The 18,924-nt window shown below is 45.4% G+C and overlaps 1 protein-coding gene across 3 annotated transcripts in view; it reads right to left on the reverse strand.

The window, feature by feature from the left end:
• Positions 1-18,924, reverse strand: part of LOC110532314 (neural cell adhesion molecule L1-like protein) — a 142,014-nt gene that overhangs the window by 69,332 nt on the left and 53,758 nt on the right. For 2 of the 3 annotated variants that reach the window (XM_036988249.1, XM_021616094.2), the window contains exons 2-8: positions 8,373-8,569; positions 7,379-7,487; positions 7,028-7,215; positions 6,770-6,892; positions 5,212-5,382; positions 2,419-2,530; positions 2,076-2,257 (exon numbers count right to left, since the gene is read on the reverse strand). In XM_036988249.1, coding sequence (XP_036844144.1) covers positions 2,076-2,257; positions 2,419-2,530; positions 5,212-5,382; positions 6,770-6,892; positions 7,028-7,215; positions 7,379-7,487; positions 8,373-8,454 — 967 coding nt within the window. In that variant the 5' untranslated portion in view covers positions 8,455-8,569. Of the gene's footprint in view, positions 1-2,075; positions 2,258-2,418; positions 2,531-5,211; positions 5,383-6,769; positions 6,893-7,027; positions 7,216-7,378; positions 7,488-8,372; positions 8,570-17,819; positions 18,599-18,924 lie in introns of those variants that run through there. The other variant, XM_036988248.1, reaches the window with a different exon arrangement.

The following is an 18,924-nucleotide window of genomic DNA, read 5'->3' on the forward strand; positions in this document are numbered from 1 at the left end:
TGCCTAGGACAGGGCCTCCTGTATGTCTCTCCAGCCTGTTGAGTCCTGTGCCTGCGCCCAGAACTAATCCTCCTACGTCTCCTCCCTCCAGTGATGATCCATGGCAAGAAGCCTCCAGTGATGATCCATGGCACGGAGCCCCCAGCGACGGACTCCGGTCCGGAGCCCGCAGCGACGGCCTCCGGTCCGGAGCCTGCAGCGACGGCCTCCGGTCCGGGGCCCACAGCGATGAGGGTGCCCAGTCCAGGGCTCGCAGCGACGAGGGTGCCCAGACCGGTGCCCGCAGCAACGAGGGTGCTCAGTCCGGGGCCCGCAGCAACGAGGGTGCCCAGTCCGGGGCCCGCAGCAACGAGGGTGCCCAGTCCGGGGGCCCGCAGCAACGAGGGTGCCCAGCCCGGGGCCCGCAGCAACGAGGGTGCCCAGTCCGGGGGCGGCGGTGAGGTTCCCCACACCAGAGGCATCACCAAAGCGGGGTGAGCCAGAGGTGGAGCGGGGTCTGCTTCCCGCACCTGAGCCGCCATCGCGGATAGATGCCCACCCAGACCCTCCCCTATAGGTTCAGGTTTTGCGGCCGGAGTCCGCACCTTTGGGGGGTGGGGTGGGGGTACTGTCACGCCCTGACCTTATAGAGCCTTTTTATGTCTCTATTTGGTTAGGTCAGGGTGTGATTTGGGGTGGGCATTCTATGTTTTGTTATCTATGATTTTTGTATTTCTATGTTTTGGCCGGTATGGTTCTCAATCAGGGACAGCTGTCTACCGTTGTCTCTGATTGGGAACCATACTTAAGTAGCCCATTTTCCCTCCTTTCTTTGTGGGAAGTTGACTTTGTTTAGGGCACATAGCCTTTGAGCTTCACGGTTTGTTTTTGTAGTGTTATTTGTTTTGTTTGGCGTCATTTTGATTAATAAATGAAAATGTACGCTCACCACGCTGCACCTTGGTCCTCTCCTTTCAACAGCCTTGACAGCTGCACTTTAATGATTTGTTATTCTTATCTCTTACTTTTTATGTTGTATTTTCTTAAAACTGCATTTTTGTTTAAGGGCTTGTAAGTAAGCATTCGGAGCATGTGAAAAACAACATTTGATTTGAATTTATGTCCTTGAGTGGCCCAGCCAGAGCCCGGACTTGAACCCCATCAATCCTCTCTGCAGAGACCTGAAAATAGCTGTATAGCGACACTCCCCATCCAACCTGACAGAGATTGAGAGGATCTGCAGGAAAGAATGTGAGAAATTCCCTAAATACAGATGTGTCAAGCTTGAAGCATCATACCCGAGAAGACTCGAGGCTGTAATCGCTGCCAAAGGTGTTTCAACAAAGTACTGAGTAAAGGGTCAGAATACTTACATAAATGTGATATTATTATTATTTTTTTTATTATACATTTGAAAAAAAATAAAAAATCCAGTTTTTTCTTTGTCGTTATGAGGTATTGTGTGTATATTGATGAGGGGGAAAAACAATTTAATCCATTTTAGAATAAGGCTGTAATGAAACAAAATGTGGAAAAAGTTAAGGTGTCTAAATACGTTCCGAATGCACTGTAAAGAGAGTCTTAGTCAGTCTAGGATTGTGTTCCCCTGCTCAGACGTTGCTGACTCATGCCAGATCGATCTTACAACGCCTGGAAAGGTATTTTTTTATGTATCAGCTAACTAAACCATACGTTATAGCATTCTGGTACCTGGCGGCACAGTCCATGACGTGGCATGCAACCATTGGTTGATTCATCTAACGTCTGAGCAGGGCAGCACAACCTATGTAATGGCATCCATAATCCTTTCTATCTAGCAAAGACGGTCACCTGGAGATTTGTCCATCATTGTAAAGATGATAAATGACCCCTTCTAGAATGCTTTAGGCTCTAATAAGAAATGAATGTTTTCCTTTGACAATGTAGCTGCTGTAAGTGAACACAACAGCACAAGGGAGGTTTTTAAAATGTATTCAAAACTGTTAAACATACACTGTATATAGAAGGGCAAAGGCTTCACTTGGACATTGTAAAGGGGACAACAAACTTTTTTGTGGGGGACACACTGAAAGTATAACCTGCCTCAGTCTACTTACCCTCCACCATGACGTTGAAGTAGTGGACTGTGTCTCCGACAGAGTTCCTCGCCTCACACGTGTACTTCCCATCATCCTCCTCTTCAATGTTATTAATGGTTAAACGTTTCCCATAGTTTTTTAGATTTGCCCGTTTCGGTAGCTTCTCTGTCCTTTTTGTCCATTCAATCACAGGAGTTGGACTGAGTAACAAGATGAGAGAAAACAAGATATGATTAGTGAAAAATGATACACACATTATTCTATCAAATGTAATACAACATGTTCTATTGCAGATCCAGTCACTGAAGTTATGAAGAAATATTCTTCATACTAAATTGAGAAATGATTAGACTCCACTTACAATCCCTCTGCTATACACTCTAGCACCAGCTCCTCTCCTTTCAGCAGCCGTACCTCTGACTGAACACCAGAGGGTACCAGAAGGCTCGGTCTTCTCTCTGGAATGGCATAGGCTTCCATGGGCAGAAAAGGACAGGCATAAGATGTATAGTAGGTATATTTCTGAAACCATAGGAGCAACTGCCGTAGGTGTTTGTCCACACTTGAGTGTTTTGGTACACTCTCCTAGCACACAGTACCAGTCAAAAGCTTGGACACACCTACTCATTCAAGGATTTTTCCTAACATTGTACTATGTTCTACATTGTAGAATAATAGTGAAGACATCAAATCTATGAAATAACACATATGGAATAATGTAGTAACCAAAAAACATTTAAACAAATCAAAATATATGTTATTATTCAATGTAGCCACCCTTTTCCTTGATGACACCATTGCACACTCGGCATTCTCTCAACCAGCTTCATGAGGAATGCTTTTCAAACAGTCTTGATGGAGTTCCCACGTATGCTGAGCACTTGTTTGCTGCTTTTCCTTCACTCGGCCATGAAAAGCCAACTGACATTTACTCCTGAGGAGCTGACCTGTTGCACCCTCTACAACCACTGCAATTATTATTATTTGACCCTACTGGTCATCTATGAACATTTGAACATCTTGGCCATGTACTGTTATAATCTCCACCCGGCACAGCCAGAAGAGGATTGGCCACCCCTCAGGGCCTGGTTCCTCTCTAGGTTTCTTCCTAGGTTCCTACCTTTCTAGGGGGGGGTTTCCTAGCCACTATGCTTCTGCATCTGCATTGCTTGCTGTTTGGGGTTTTAGGCTGGGTTTCTGACAGTACTTTGTGACATCGGCAGATATAAAAAGGGCTTTATAAATACATTTGATTGATTGATTGACTCTGCAGTCCAACTCATTCTAAACCATATCAATTGGGTTGAGGTCAGGGGATTGCGTAGGTCAGATCATCTGATGCAGCACTCCATCACTCTCCTTGGTCAAATAGCCCTTACATAGCTTGGAGGTGTGTTTTGAGTCATAGTCCCACTAAGCCCAAACCAGATGGGATGAAGTATCACTGCAGAATGCTGTGGTAGCCATGCTGGTTAAGTGTGCCTTGAATTCTAAATAAATCTCAGATAGTATCACCAGCAAAGCACCCCCACACCATCACACCTCCTCTTCCATGCTTCAAGGTGGGAACCACATATGCGGAGATCATCCATTCACCTTCTCTGCATCTCACAAAGACAGTGGTTGCAACCAAAAATCTCAAATTTGGACTCCAGATTTCCACCGGGCTTATGTACATTGTTCGTGTTTTTTGGAAGAAGCAAGTCTCTTCTTCTTATTGGTGGCCTTTGGTAGTGTTTTCTTTGTAGCAATTCGACCATGAAGGACTGATTCACACAGTCTCCTCTGAACAGTTGATGTTGTGATGTGTCTGTTACTTGAACTCTATGAAGCATTTATTTGGGTGGCAGATAACTCTAATGAACTTATTCTCTGCAGCAGAAGTAACTGGGTCTTCCTTTCCTATGGCGGTCCTCATGAGAGCTGGTTTCATCATAGCACTTGATGGTTTTTGCGACTGCACTTGAAGAAACATTCAAAGTTATTGACATTTTCTGGATTAACTGACCTTCATGTCTTAAAGTAATGATGGACCGTCATTTCTCTTCGCCTATTTGAGCTATTCTTGCCATAATATGGACTTGGTCTTTTACCAAATAGGGCTACTTCTGTATACCACCCCTACCTTGTCACAACACAACTGATTGGCTCAAACACATTAAGAAGGAAAGACATTCCACAAATTAACTTTTAACAAGGCACACCTGTTAATTGTATTGCATTCCAGGTGACTACCTCATGAAGCTGATTGAGAGAATGCCAAGAGTGTGCAAAGCTGTCATCAAGGCAAAGGGTAGCTATTTTGAAGAATCTCAAATATAAAATGTATTTTTATTTGTTTAACATTTTTTGGGTTAGTACATGATTCCATATGTGTTATTTCATAGTTTTGATTTCTTCACTATTATTCAACAATGTAGAAACACCTAGAATGAGTAGGTGGCTCAAACTTTTGACTGGTACTGATAAAATTGCATAGATGAATCTCATTCAACGTGTGAATATTAAACATGTATTGACTTTTCCTACAAATAAGTTTGGGCCTTTAGTCAGTCAAATACTATGAACTGTAATGGGATATTATCATTCATGTTAAAGTCAAATATAATGTTAAAGCAACGCCCCACTGCTGTCAGTCATCTAGCTCACAAGCAGGTTTTACTGAAATGTAAATTAAATATGAAGACCCACCTTGAGCCAATGGAGCCATGTCTATTCCTTTGATCTGAAGTACATGCCTGCACCTTTTTTCACCTGCACACTTTGCACTTTTGTAAAATAAAACCATATATAATGTTGATAGACTTTTGAATCTGACAATTGTCTTTGACATGTGTGGGGACAGCACTCCTCCTTCTCCTTACACCATCACTGCATCTAGTGTCCTGAACATGCCCTTTCAATGCATACTCGACATGTAGTGCAGGGTTCTCAACCTGGGAGTGGTATGTTGCTGACCTTTCTTACAGACACCTATTTCATCCGTTTTTTCAAGTGCTACTTGTAATGTAAGTGTATCGGAGCCTTAATGTTGCACTTAGAATATGAGGATGTCCTCTTGGTCTAATGTTTAGAGGAAGGACTATAGCTTGCCTGTCCCTGGTATAAAACAGGTTGAGAAACATTGATGTAGGGCATTACACTGTCAACCTACAGCTCTTGACGACCACTGACATGGCTGTCTTCCGAACGATGGTCCGTATGACGGAGAATGCGGCGAAGCAGCAGTAGTCTCTCCGGCTATCCTTCTCCAGGGCGTTGGAGATGTAGAGGTTGCCGTCATGGCCCATGGACACCCTCTCATCCTGTTCAATATGTTGGAGACCTGGAGGAAACAATATATCGTTTTCATGAGGACACACAATGGAAAATGTTTTGCAACAGAAAGCGACAATTTGTGTTTAATATTGAACAAGGCGAAAATGTGTGTTTCTTATTGGAAGTGTAAAGGAAGAACTAGGGTCACATGACATGACTGACCATACTGTGGCTTTAAATATGGCAGCCAATAACCTCTCTAGGCTAGGGGGCGGTATTTTCATGTCCAGAAGAAAAGTGTGCCCAAAGTAAACTGCCTGCTACTCAGGCCCAGACCCTAGGATATGCATATTATTAGTAGATTTTAATAGAAAACACCCTGACGTTTCTAAAACTGTTTGAATGATGTCTGTGAGTATAACAGAACTTATTTTGGCAGGCGAAACCCCGAGAACAAACCATCCAGGATTTTGTTTTTTTGAGGTCACTCTGTTTTCAATGGGTTTTCTATGTGGATCTTGCTTGCAGTTCGTATTGGTTCCACTGGATGTCAATAGTCTTTATAAATTGGATGATGTTTTTCCTTTGAGAAATGAAGAAGTAGGGCTGTTAAGAATGAGGGTCGAGTCTAGTGTACTATTGTGGTTGGGGCCCGCGACCTGAAAGCTCGCTCCACTTTGTTTTTATCCACTATTGAACGCAGTTTATTCCGTCTTGATAGAGTGGTCTGACTAGCTAGCTCTGGTCCAGCTCTGATCCAGGGCGTAACTAGCACCTAGCTAGCTCTGGTCTCCGCACTAACTAGCTCTGGTCAATGCTCTGGTCCAGGGCGTAGCTCGGGTCATTGGTCTAGCTCTGGTCCGCTTTAACTAGCTCTGGTACAGACTGACTCAACTTAGATTTTCTTACGGAAATTTCATTTTCTAATTTCTAGTTTAGAATTCTTATTTAATTTCTTATTTTTATTTGGACCACTTTATGAGAAGCTGCTCTAAAAAACAAGCATTTCTTGAAAAGTGTGTGATTTGGCTAGATGGAACTAGAACGGCTGAGAGCCTAAGCATATGGCCTTATCCCCATTGAGACACTCCTTCATACAGTGCTGTGATGTCATTAGACCCTCTTTTGGCTATGGTGAGAAAAAGGTGACAAAATGTCCAAATTTAAAAGGAACTATGTTGAGCGGCCCTAATTCTTCTTGTGTAATAACAAAAAAGCTCATTCCCATTACTATGTCAGTTTAAAACAACTACTGAATTACTACATGAGAACATGTCAATACTATGTTGTGACTTGAGTAATAACAATATTACAACAGAGGTATAGGAGCAACCTAATGTAAAGTGTTACTGTACTCTATTTCAATTGAAATGTGTATAAAGTGACATATTCCCTTCTAAACTGTTTCAGTTGGATGGTGCTGTAAAGATTGAACTAGTGGTCTATTTTCTCACCAATAGTCATCCAGTAGATCTTTCGTGGAGGGATCCCCTGTGGTGGATTGCATTCCAGAATCACAGGCTGTCCCTCTTTAACAACTATTGGGGCAATCTTCTCTTTGGGGAACTTTGGGGTACCTGTGCAATGGTTAGGCATGTTTTACTCATGTCAACACCTTTAGATAGGATTCTAAATGTAACACTCACAGTCTTGCTGTAAGATGCAAAACTGTTCACTATGCCAGGTTCTTACAACATGAGAGTGGCACTCACTTGGTACAATGAGTTCAATTTCCTCTGATACTGCTGTTCCCAGATTGTTTGAAGCGTAGCACTGATACATCCCCTGGAACTGCGCAAGGCGCCCGCTATGAATCACAAAACTCCCATTGTTTCTCTCTTTTTTGACCCCCAAGTCGAAGAGGGGATCTATGGCCTTGCCATCTTTTGTCCATCTGTATCTGTTGGGGCAATGAAGCATTTTGTAATGCTTGGTTACAGTTATGATATTTAGCTTGAGCTGCAACAATAAGCATTGGGTTAATGATGATAGTGTGAACAATCCATAAGCATAAGGGCAAAAAACAGGGAGATCCTAGGATGAATCGCAGTCATCTCACTCACACTGGTTGTGGGTTGCCTTTGGCTTCACATCTCATGGAAAAACTGCCTTCAAAGGGTAAGGCAATGACAGGGCCAGCAGTCTGCACTGTTATGGTCGGTAGCTGCTCCACTGCGGGATGAAAAGATAGAAATCAAACAAACACTTTAACAACTTGACTACCATTATGGGGATTTGGTCATGTTTTGTGCAATGTACAGCAGGAAATGTATAACTTATGCTTGTTGGAAGATTAATATTGAGAAACTAGCTCTATTTGCCCACATGTCTGAGCTAATAATGAACTGCAGTGCAGACAGCGATTAAACCAACAAGACATACCAATCTTGCACTGCATGTTACACATGCCTGAAGTAAATGACCCGTCATAGGCATGAATTTAGTTAGCCAGTCCATGTCTCTGACAGCTGGACCATATACTCTCTCTTTACTGCCCATCATGGGCATAGGGTGTGTCTAAAACATTCCCCTATAGACTATGAAATATACTGACTGTACAAAAGATTATGAACATGTTCTTTCCATGACATAGACTGACCAGGTGAATCCAGGTAAAAGCTATGATCCCTTAATGATTTCACTTGTTAAATCCACTTCATTCAGTGTAGATGAAGGGAAGGAGACAGGTTCAAGAAGGTTTTTTAAGCCTTTAGTCAATTTAGACATGGATTGTGTATGTGTGCCATTCATAGGGAAAATGGGCAAGACAAAATATTGAAGTGCCTTTGGGGTATGGTAGTAGGTGCCAAGTGCACCGGTTTGTGTCAAGAACTGCAACGCTGCTGGGTTTTCACAGTCAACAGTTTCCCTTGTGTATCAAGAATGGTCCACCACCCAAAGGACATCCAGTCAACTTGACACAGCTGCATCCCTGTGGAAAACTTGACACCTTGTAGAGTCCATGCCCTGACTAATTGAGGCTGTTCTGAGAGCAAAAGGGTGGGGTGTACTTAATGTTTTGTACACTCAGTGTAGGTTGCCAATACTGCACTTTACCTTCCAGGGGGATATCGAGTCCTCCGGCCCTGGAGGTCAAGGCCAAGAGGAAAGCAAGGCCCAAGCTCCACAGCGACCTCATCACTCCACCGCCGTTGAGCAGAGACTGTCCAGGAGAGCAGGCGACACTACTGACAGCACCACAGCTTTGACCCACTAGATCAGCAGATAGCTGTCAACACTTAGAGGGATAGGACCTAGATGTGCAGAGACACAGGGAAATATAAAACTGTCAGTAACCCAGTGGTGTGTACTCATGGAGGCAAGGGAAGTCATTTTCCTTCAATTTGCAAGAGGTTGAATGTATCTCACTGGAGAAAGCATCAGTATGTGTATCCCATCTATCTGGTGCTGTCTGGTAAAATTGAGAATGACATTGTTGCCCCATTGAATGCAACGGAAGCCAGCCAGCATTTAGCCTCCCTTGATAATAAAAAATAAAATAATAATAATAATAGCCAATCAGCATTGAGCTAAACTGAGTGAGCTCAACTGTGAATTGTCCTGGCGCACCAAAATAAAACTTTAAAGGGAAGCGAGTTTGGACTTGTCTTCACACCAATCACATCAAAAGTAGAACGTAATTTACAGAAAAACTTAAATTGTTAGTAGAGGTCGACCGATTATGATTTTTCAACGCCGATTACGATACCGATTATTGGAGGACCAAAAAAAGCTGATACCGATTAAATCGCCCAATTTTTTATATATATATTTGTAATAATGACAATTACAACAATACTGAATGAAGACTTATTTTTACTTAATATAATCCATCAATAAAATCAATTTAGTTTCAAATAAATAATGAAACATGTTCAATTTGGTTTAAATAATGCGAAAACAGTGTTGGAGAAGAAAGTAAAAGTGAAATATGTGCCATGTAAGAAAGCTAACGTTTAAGTTTGCTCAGAACATGAGAACATATGAAAGCTGGTGGTTCCTTTTAACATAAGTCTTCAATATTCCCAGGTAAGAAGTTTTAGGTTGTAGTTATTATAGGACTATTTCTCTCTATACCATTTGTATTTCATATACCTTTGACTATTGGATGTTCTAATAGATACTTTTGTAACGGCGTTCGTCTGTAGGAGGAGGAGAAGCGGACCAAAGCGCAGCGTGGTGGTTGTTCATTGTATTTTATTCTCGACACTATACATGAACAAACTAACGAAAAAACAAGAAACGTGAGAACTCAAAACCTAATACAGCCTATCTGGTGAATACTACACAAAGACAGGAACAATCACCCACAAACACACAGTGAAACCCAGGCTACCTAAGTATGATTCTCAATCAGAGACAACTAATGACACCTGCCTCTGATTGAGAACCATACTAGGCCGAAAACATAGAACTGCCCCAAAACATAGAAAAACAAACATAGACTGCCCACCCAACTCACGCCCTGACCATACTAAATAAATACAAAAACAAAGGAAATAGAGGTCAGAACGTGACAGTACCCCCCCCCCCCAAAGGTGCGGACTCCGGCCGCAAAACCTTGACCTATAGGGGAGGGTCTGGGTGGGCGTCTGTCCGCGGTGGCGGCTCTGGCGCGGGACGCGGACCCCACTTCGCCATTGTCTCAGTCCGCCTTATTGTCCGCCTCCGTGGCTTACTCACCATGCCCACCCCTCTCAATGACCCCACTGGACAGAGGGGCTGCTTGGGACAGAGGGGCAGCTTCTCGGGACAGAGGGACAGCTGCTCGGGACAGAGGGACAGCTGCTCGGGACAGAGGGACAGCTGCTCGGGACAGAGGGACAGCTGCTCGGGACAGAGGGACAGCTGCTCGGGACAGAGGGACAGCTGCTCCGGGCGGAGGGGCTCTAGCGGCCCCTGGCTGACTGGCGGCACTGGCGGCCCCTGGCTGACTGGCGGCCCCTGGCTGACTGGCGGCACTGGCGGCCCCTGGTTGACTGGCGGCGCTGGCGCTGGGCTGACTGGCGGCACTGGCGGCCCCTGGTTGACTGGCGGCACTGGCGGCCCCTGGCTGACTGGCGGCACTGGCGGCCCCTGGCTGACTGGCGGCTCCTGGCTGACGGGCGGCATTGGCGGCTCCTGGCAGACGGGCGGCACTGGCGGCGCTGGGCAGACGGGCGGCGCTGGCGGCGCTGGGCAGACGGGCGGCGCTGGCGGCGCTGGGCAGACGGGCGGCGCTGGCGGCGCTGGGCAGACGGGCGGCGCTGGCGGCGCTGGGCAGACGGGCGGCGCTGGCGGCGTTGGGCAGACGGGAAGCTCCGATGGCGCCGGGCAGACGGGAGGCTCCGGCAGAGGCGCCGGACAGGCGGGAGGCTCCGGCAGAGGCGCCGGACAGGCGGGAGGCTCCGGCAGAGGCGCCGGACAGGCGGGAGGCTCCGGCAGAGGCGCCGGACAGGCGGGAGGCTCCGGCAGAGGCGCCGGACAGGCGGGAGGCTCCGGCAGAGGCACCGGACAGGCGGGAGGCTCCGGCAGCGGCACCGGACAGGCGGGAGGCTCCGGCAGAGGCGCCGGACAGACGGGAGACTCCGGCAGAGGCGCCGGACAGACGGGAGACTCCGGCAGCGCTGGAGAGGAGGAAGGCTCTGGTAGCGCCGGAGAGGCGGGAGACTCCGGCAGCGCTGGAGAGGAGGAAGGCTCTGGACGGATGGGCCGGAGAGACAGCCTGGTACGGGGAGCTGCCACCGGAGGGCTGGGGTGTGGAGGTGGTGACGGATAGACCGGGCCGTGCAGGCGCACTGGAGCTCTTGAGCACCGAGCCTGCCCAACCTTACCCGGTTGAATGGTCCCGGTCGCCCTGCCAGTGCGGCGAGGTGGAATAGCCCGCACTGGGCTATGCAGGCGAACCGGGGACACCGTGCGCAAGGCTGGTGCCATGTAAGCCGGCCCAAGGAGACGCACTGGAGACCAGATGCGTAGAGCCGGCTTCATGGCACTTGGCTCGATGCCCACTCTAGCCCGGCCGATACGCGGAGCTGGAATGTACCGCACCGGGCTGTGCACCCGCACTGGGGACACCGTGCGCTCCACAGCATAACACGGTGCCTGCCCGGTCTCTCTAGCCCCCCGGTAACCACAGGAAGTTGGCTCAGGTCTCCTACCTGGCGTAGCCATACTCCCTGTTAGCCCCCCCCCAAGAAATTTTTGGGGCTGACTCCCGGGCTTCCATCCACGACGCCGCGCTGCCTCCTCATACCAGCGCCTCTCCGCTTTCGCCGCCTCCAGTTCTTCTTTGGGACGGCGATATTCTCCTGGCTGAGCCCAGGGTCCTCTTCCGTCTAATTCGTCCTCCCATGTCCATACCACCTCGCGCTGCTCCTGCTGCTGCTTTTTCCTTTGCCCATTACCACACCGCTTGGTCCTGTTGTGGTGGGTGATTCTGTAACGGCGTTCGTCTGTAGGAGGAGGAGAAGCGGACCAAAGCGCAGCGTGGTGGTTGTTCATTGTATTTTATTCTCGACACTATACATGAACAAACTAACGAAAAAACAAGAAACGTGAGAACTCAAAACCTAATACAGCCTATCTGGTGAATACTACACAAAGACAGGAACAATCACCCACAAACACACAGTGAAACCCAGGCTACCTAAGTATGATTCTCAATCAGAGACAACTAATGACACCTGCCTCTGATTGAGAACCATACTAGGCCGAAAACATAGAACTGCCCCAAAACATAGAAAAACAAACATAGACTGCCCACCCAACTCACGCCCTGACCATACTAAATAAATACAAAAACAAAGGAAATAGAGGTCAGAACGTGACAACTTCAGTATTGCCAGCCTAATCTCAGGAGTTGATAGGCTTGAAGTCATAAACAGCGCAATGCTTGAAGCACAGTGCAGAGCTGCAGGAAAATGCACGAAAGTGCTGTTTGAATGAATGCTTATGAGCCTGCTGCTGCCTACCACTGCTCAGTCAGACCGCTCTATCAAATCATAGACTTAATTATAATAACACACAGAAATATGAGCCTTAGGTCATTAAAATGGTCAAATCCGGAAACTATCATTTCGAAAACCATATATTTTTTCTTTCAGTGAAATACGGAACCGTTCCATATTGTATCTAACAGGTGGCATCCATAAGTCTAAATATTGCTGCACAACCTTCAATGTTATGTCATAATTATGTAGAATTCTGGCAAATTAATTACGGTCTTTGTTAGGAAGAAATGGTCTTCACACAGTTCGCAACGAGCCAGGCAGCCCAAACTGCTGCATATACCCTGACTCTGCTTGCACAGAACGCAAGAGAAGTGACACAATTTCCCTAGTTAAAAGAAATTCATGTTAGCAGGCAATATTAACTAAATATGCAGGTTTAAAAATATATACTTGTGTATTGATTTTAAGAAATGCATTGATGTTTATGGTTAGGTACACATTGGTGCAACAACAGTGCTTTTTTCGTGAATGCACTTGTTAAATCACCCGTTTGGCGAAGAAGGCTGTGATTCAATGATACATTAACAGGCACCGCATCGATTATATGCAACGCAGGACAACTAGTAATATCATCAACCATGTGTAGTTAACTAGTAATTATGTTAATATTGATTGTTTTTTATAAGATAAGTTAATGCTAGCTAGCACCTTACCTTGGCTCCTTGCTGCACTCGCATAACAGGTGGTCAGCCTGTCACGCAGTCTCCTCGTGTAGTGCAATGTAATCGTCCATAATCGGTGTCCAAAAATGCAGATTACCGATTGTTATGAAAACGTGATATCGGCCCTAATTAAATCGGCCATTCCGATTAATCGGTCAACCTTTAATTGTTACATCTTGTTGTGCCGTTGTCCTCCGGTGGCTAGCTAGCTAAAATCGTCCGTTTCCTAAATTAGCCATGGATGGAGATAGGGATTTGAACTTGTGGTATTACTTATTGGCAAACGATTATAAACAGTAATTCTGATCCAACTATAAATTCCTACATTGTGCCCCTGGCCTGAGAGAATGGAAGTTCAATACGTAGCTAGATGTAGTAGGCTGATGTTAACTAGCTGGCCTGGCGCATCATTGTTCATGAAAGGAAGTTGGGTTAGTGAGCAAGCATTTTTGCCAGGTAGCATAGGAAAACAAAAAATAAAAGCGTGTACTGTATCACAGAGTCATAGACCGTTTCGGCAACATGAACAGCATCCCTATACTGACTTTTAGTGGAGAAAAGTAAATCTTGAATTGCCCAAGGGACAATTTGCTTTGCCTATACAAATCAGTAAATAAACGGAAGCAAAATGGTTAAATTGCCTATATGTACTAGTAAAATCATATATAAAATGCACTGGGTACAGTTTGATAGACAACCCCTCAGACAGCCTAAAATAATCTAAATATAGCACCATTGCCCAAGCAAATACTGAAGCAACCCGGCTAGGCAATCACCATGTCTTTCCTTACTCTCTTCTGAATAACAGTAATGTCCCATATCACACGTCCTCTCTCAATGGGTGTAATTCATTGGTACATCATTGTTGTAAAACATGCCAGTGTTTTGGGATTACCCTTGATTAGATTAGATGAGGTACGATCACGAATATCCTACCAACGGAACATCAAAAACTGTAATATCTTATGTTTCACGGAATCGTGGCTGAATGATGACATGGATATTCAGCTAGAGGGATATACGCTACACGGCAAGATAGAACAGCGGTCTGTGCATATTTGTAAACAACAGCTGGTGCACAATATCTAAGAAAGTCTCTAGATTTTGCTCGCCTGAAGTAGAGTATCTTGTGCTAAAATGCAGACCACACTATTTGCCTAGAGAGTTTTCAGCTATACATTTTGTCGCTGTTTATTTACCACCACAGACGGACGCTGACACTAAGACCGCGCTCAGTCAGCTGTATAAGCAAATAAGCAAACAGGAAACCGCTCACCCAGAGGCGGCGCTCCTAGTGGCCGGAGATTTTAGGGAAACTAAGATCTGTTCTACCTAATCTCTATCAACATGTTAAATGTGCAACCAGAGAGAAAACAATTCTAGATCACCTGTACTCTACACACAGAGATGTGTACAAAGCTCTCTCTCGCCCTCCATTTGGTAAATCCGACCACAATTCTATCCTCCTGATTCCTGCTTACAAACAAAAAGCAGGAAACACCAGTGACTCGGGCTATAAAAAAAAGTGGTCAGGTGAAGCAGATGCTAAACTACAGGACTGTTTTGCTATCACAGACTGGAACATGTTCCGGGATTCTTCCGATGACATTGAGGAGTACACCACATCAGTCACTGGATTTATCGATAAGTGCATCAGTCACTGGTTTTATCAATAAGTGCATGGAGGACATTGTCCCCACAGTGACTGTACGTACGTACGTACGTACATACCCCAACCAGAAGCCATGGATTACAGGCAACATTCACACTGAGCTAAAAGGGTAGAGCTGCCGCTTGCAAGGTGCGGGACTTTAACCCGGAAGCTTATAAGAAATCCTGCTATGCCCTCTGACGAACCCTCAAACAGGCAAAGTGTCAATACAGGGCTAAGATTGAATCGTACTACACCGGCTCCAACGCTAGTCTTATGTGGCAGGACTTGCAAACTATTACAGACCACAAAGGGAAGCACAGCAGCGAGCTTCCCAGTGACACAAGCCTACCAGAAGAGCTAAATCACTTCTATGCTCACTTCGAGGCAAGCATGAGAGCATCAGCTGTTCCGGACAACTGTGTGATCACGCTCTACGTAGCCGACGCAAGTAAGACCTTTAAACAGGTCAACATTCACAAGGCTGCGGGGCCAGACGGATTAGCAGGACGTGTGCTCTGGGCATGTGCTGATCAACTGGCAAGTGTCTTCACTGACATTTTCAACATGTCCCTGATTGAGTCTGTAATACCAACATGTTTCAAGCAGACCACCTTAGTCCCTGAAGGCAACCTGCCTAAATGACAACAGACCCGTAGCACTCTACATCTGTAGCCATAAAGTGCTTTGAAAGGCTGGTAATGGCTCACATCAACACCACTATCGCAGAAACCCTAGACCCATTCCAATTTTCATACCGCCCAAACAGATCCACAGATGATGCAATATCCATGATGCAATCTCCAGATGATGCAATCAACATAAACACCTCCCTCTGCAACTGGATCCTGGACTTCCTGACGGGCCGTGCCCAGGTGGTGAAGGTAGGTAGCAACACATCTGCCACGCTGATCATCAACACTGGAGCCCCTCAGGGGTGCATGCTCAGTCCCCTCCTGTACTCCCTTTTCACCCACAACTGCATGGCCAGGCATGACTCCAACACACACACCATCATTAAGTTTGCAGACAACACAACAGTGGTAGGCCTGATCACCGACAACGACGAGACAGCCTATAGGGATGAAGTCAGAGACCTGGCCAGGTAGTGCCAGAATAACAACCTCTCCCTCAACGTAACCAAGACTAAGGAGATGACTCCCATTCTCATTGACGGGGCTGTAGTGGAGCAGGTTGAGACCTTTAAGTTCCGTGGTGTCCACATCAACAAACTAGAATGGTCCAAACACACTAAGACAGTCGTGAAGATGGCACAACAAAGCCTATTCCCCTCAGGAAACAACAGTTTTTACCCCCAAGCCATAAGACTCCTGAACAGGTCAACAAATGGCTACCCGGACTATTTGCATTGTGTTCCCCCCCCCCCCAAAACCCTCTTTTTACGCTGCTGCTACTCTCTGTTTTTCATATATGCAATGTCACTTTAACTTTACATTCATGTACATACTACCTCAATTGGACCGACCAACCAGTGCTCCTGCACATTGGCTAACCAGGCTATCTGAATTGTGTCCTGCCACCCACCACCCGCCAACCCCTCTTTTACGCTACTGCTACTCTCTGTTTATCATATATGCTTAGTCACTTTAACCATATCTACATGTACATACTACCTCAATCAGCCTGACTAACCGGTGCCTGTATATAGCCTTGTTACTGTCATAGCCTCGCTACTGTATATAGCCTCGCTACTGTATATAGCCTCGCTACTGTGTTATAGCCTCGCTACTGTGTTATAGCCTCGCTACTGTGTTATAGCCTCGCTACTGTGTTATAGCCTCGCTACTGTGTTATAGCCTCGCTACTGTTTTATCACCGTCTTTTTTACTGTTGTTTTTATTTCTTTACTTACCTATTGTTCACCTATTACCTTTTTTGCACTGTTGGTTAGTGCCTGTAAGTGAGCATTTCACTGTAAGGTGAATACCGAATACCTGTTGTATTCGGTGCACTAGACAAATTAACTTTGATTTGATTGTAAAACTGGGATGGCAGCATCAAATGGCATGCTTACAGAAAACCTTATTGGCACATAATATAAGATGCTGCTATGGATGATTGCTAGAGTGGGTAGACTTAAGTTTGTATATAGTAGTAGGCCTGTGGGTATTGTGGGTTTCAGCCTGTGGGTACAGTGGCACTGCCAAAGGGCTCACTCTACAAACGAATCACTCAGTCACAGGAGCGGGAGTCTGCCTTGTCCAAACACAAACCAATGATGTATCTCCCGCCAACCTCCCACAATGGAGTGTAACGTTGCCGGTTGGTCCTAGTTAGTAATATGGGTAAATGCAGGTTAATTTGGCAATTACTGTACACCAGGGCTAGGATTAGTCTAATTCAACAATGGAATTGAGAGTCAAGTAACACATTGGAAATTGTCCAATATTCTCAGTGAGGTTAAGTTTTCAATTTGTGAATTGAATTTAATTTGGAATTGAATAGTTGGTTGCCTTTTTGCGAAAAAAATAAACCTAATTCATGATAAAGCAACTACGGTATGGTAAAACAGTCACAGCATCACACGATGTACCACATATATTTCAACAACAAAAAAAGACAAAAAAAGACTCTGTACATACTGAAATATTGTGATTAATTCATTTTTTCATTGTAGAAAATATATATATATGTAAAACAGTCCATAAAATGCAGGCAACCTTGCTTAAATTAACAATTTGACCCTTTTCCAGATTTTGTTGATCCTGACAACAAATAATCAACATCATGCCTGACCTTACCAAGGATGTAACTCATTCAAGCTAAACAAAGCCTCTGTTTTGTATACATAAATAACCTTTTGGATTATGAAAATGATTGAGCTTCATCGGGGTACAGTATGTAACGCAAGGCTTTGGAATATAAACAGGTAACATGCTCCCAACATTTGTTTGGAAGCAGAGGGATCTATTACCAGACCACGTCAGGATATTGAACCCTCCAATCGCCAGGGATTGTGTTTACATGACCAATAGTCAGCCGAGGAATGAGTGTGGGTCCACCACCCTGCTAATCCCTTTACCACAGCAACTCAAAACACACATTGCATTGTACCTCATTACTTACTGACTTGAAATTCCAAACATACTATTAATCATCAATCCATTGAAAAAAAACAGCTCCTTTCTAAAAAAGCAACAACATATAGTAAAGGGCATGGAAATTCGAGTGTACTCACTGAAATCTTTCAACTGTGGATGCCTATAGGCTGTGAGCAAATCACCTGCACTGAAAGTCCATTTAAATGCGTCAGAAATCTGTGCTGTGCAAGTTCAGGCACACCGGACAGGAACAGACAGTGAGCATTCCAGCTCACCCTTCACGTTGCTTATTTTTCGCCCAGTGAACGCCTCTCGTCCGCCCCTCCACTCAAGCGGCTAAAGGAGCTATGGGAGATTCACTGAAGTGACATATGTCGGCAAAGCCTCTCACTTGGCAAAGAGGCTCTCTAAGCTGAACGACAATGACTTGGACAAAGCCACGGCCACAGGGCTATTCACAGAGCATTAAAGAATGAGGGGAGAGGAAGTACAGGCATGCCTCTCTGTCCATACCCCTCCTCACCCTGCACTACCACCCAATGCCTCCCTTCACTAAACATGTGCATGATGACACCCATTTACACCCACCCTATTTTAATGATTATAATACAAATGGGTCTTAGCTCCATTGAAGAGAGTGGAGCGGTGGATGACATCTGCTTTCATCAAGCCTCATCTTTTGTAGTTGTGTACTGCACTGGCTTGAGGGGTGGATACTGTTGTTAGAGAAGTACATACATTGCACTCCCTGCATGGTTTTACATGTCTGAAAACTTAGGCACAATAGGCTACTTGTATCGTCAACACATAATGGGCCTTTTTGTGAGCTGTCTGTTACACAATATCGGCTAGGCTTGGGCGGTATACTGTATACTGGGTGTTTAGAAATACCAACGGTAAAAAAAAAAAACATACACTACATTACCAAAGGTAGGTGGACACCTGCTCCACTCTTCTGGGAAGGCTTTCCACTAGATGGTGGAATATTGCTGCGGGAGTTGCTTCCATTCAGCCACAATATCATTAGTGAGGTCAGACACTGATGTTGGGCGATTAGGCCTGGGGTTGAGGTCCGAGATCTGTGCAGGCCAGTCAAGATCTTCCACACCAATGTTGACAAACCATTTCTGTATGAACCTCGCTTTGTGCATGGGGGCATTGTCATGCTGAAACAGGAAAGCACCTTCCCCAAACTGTTGCCACAAAGTTGGAAGAACATAATTGTCTAGAACGTCATTGCAT

The sequence above is a fragment of the Oncorhynchus mykiss genome, chromosome 9 (genome assembly GCF_013265735.2).
Source record: "Oncorhynchus mykiss isolate Arlee chromosome 9, USDA_OmykA_1.1, whole genome shotgun sequence".
Classification (NCBI taxonomy): domain Eukaryota; kingdom Metazoa; phylum Chordata; class Actinopteri; order Salmoniformes; family Salmonidae; genus Oncorhynchus; species Oncorhynchus mykiss.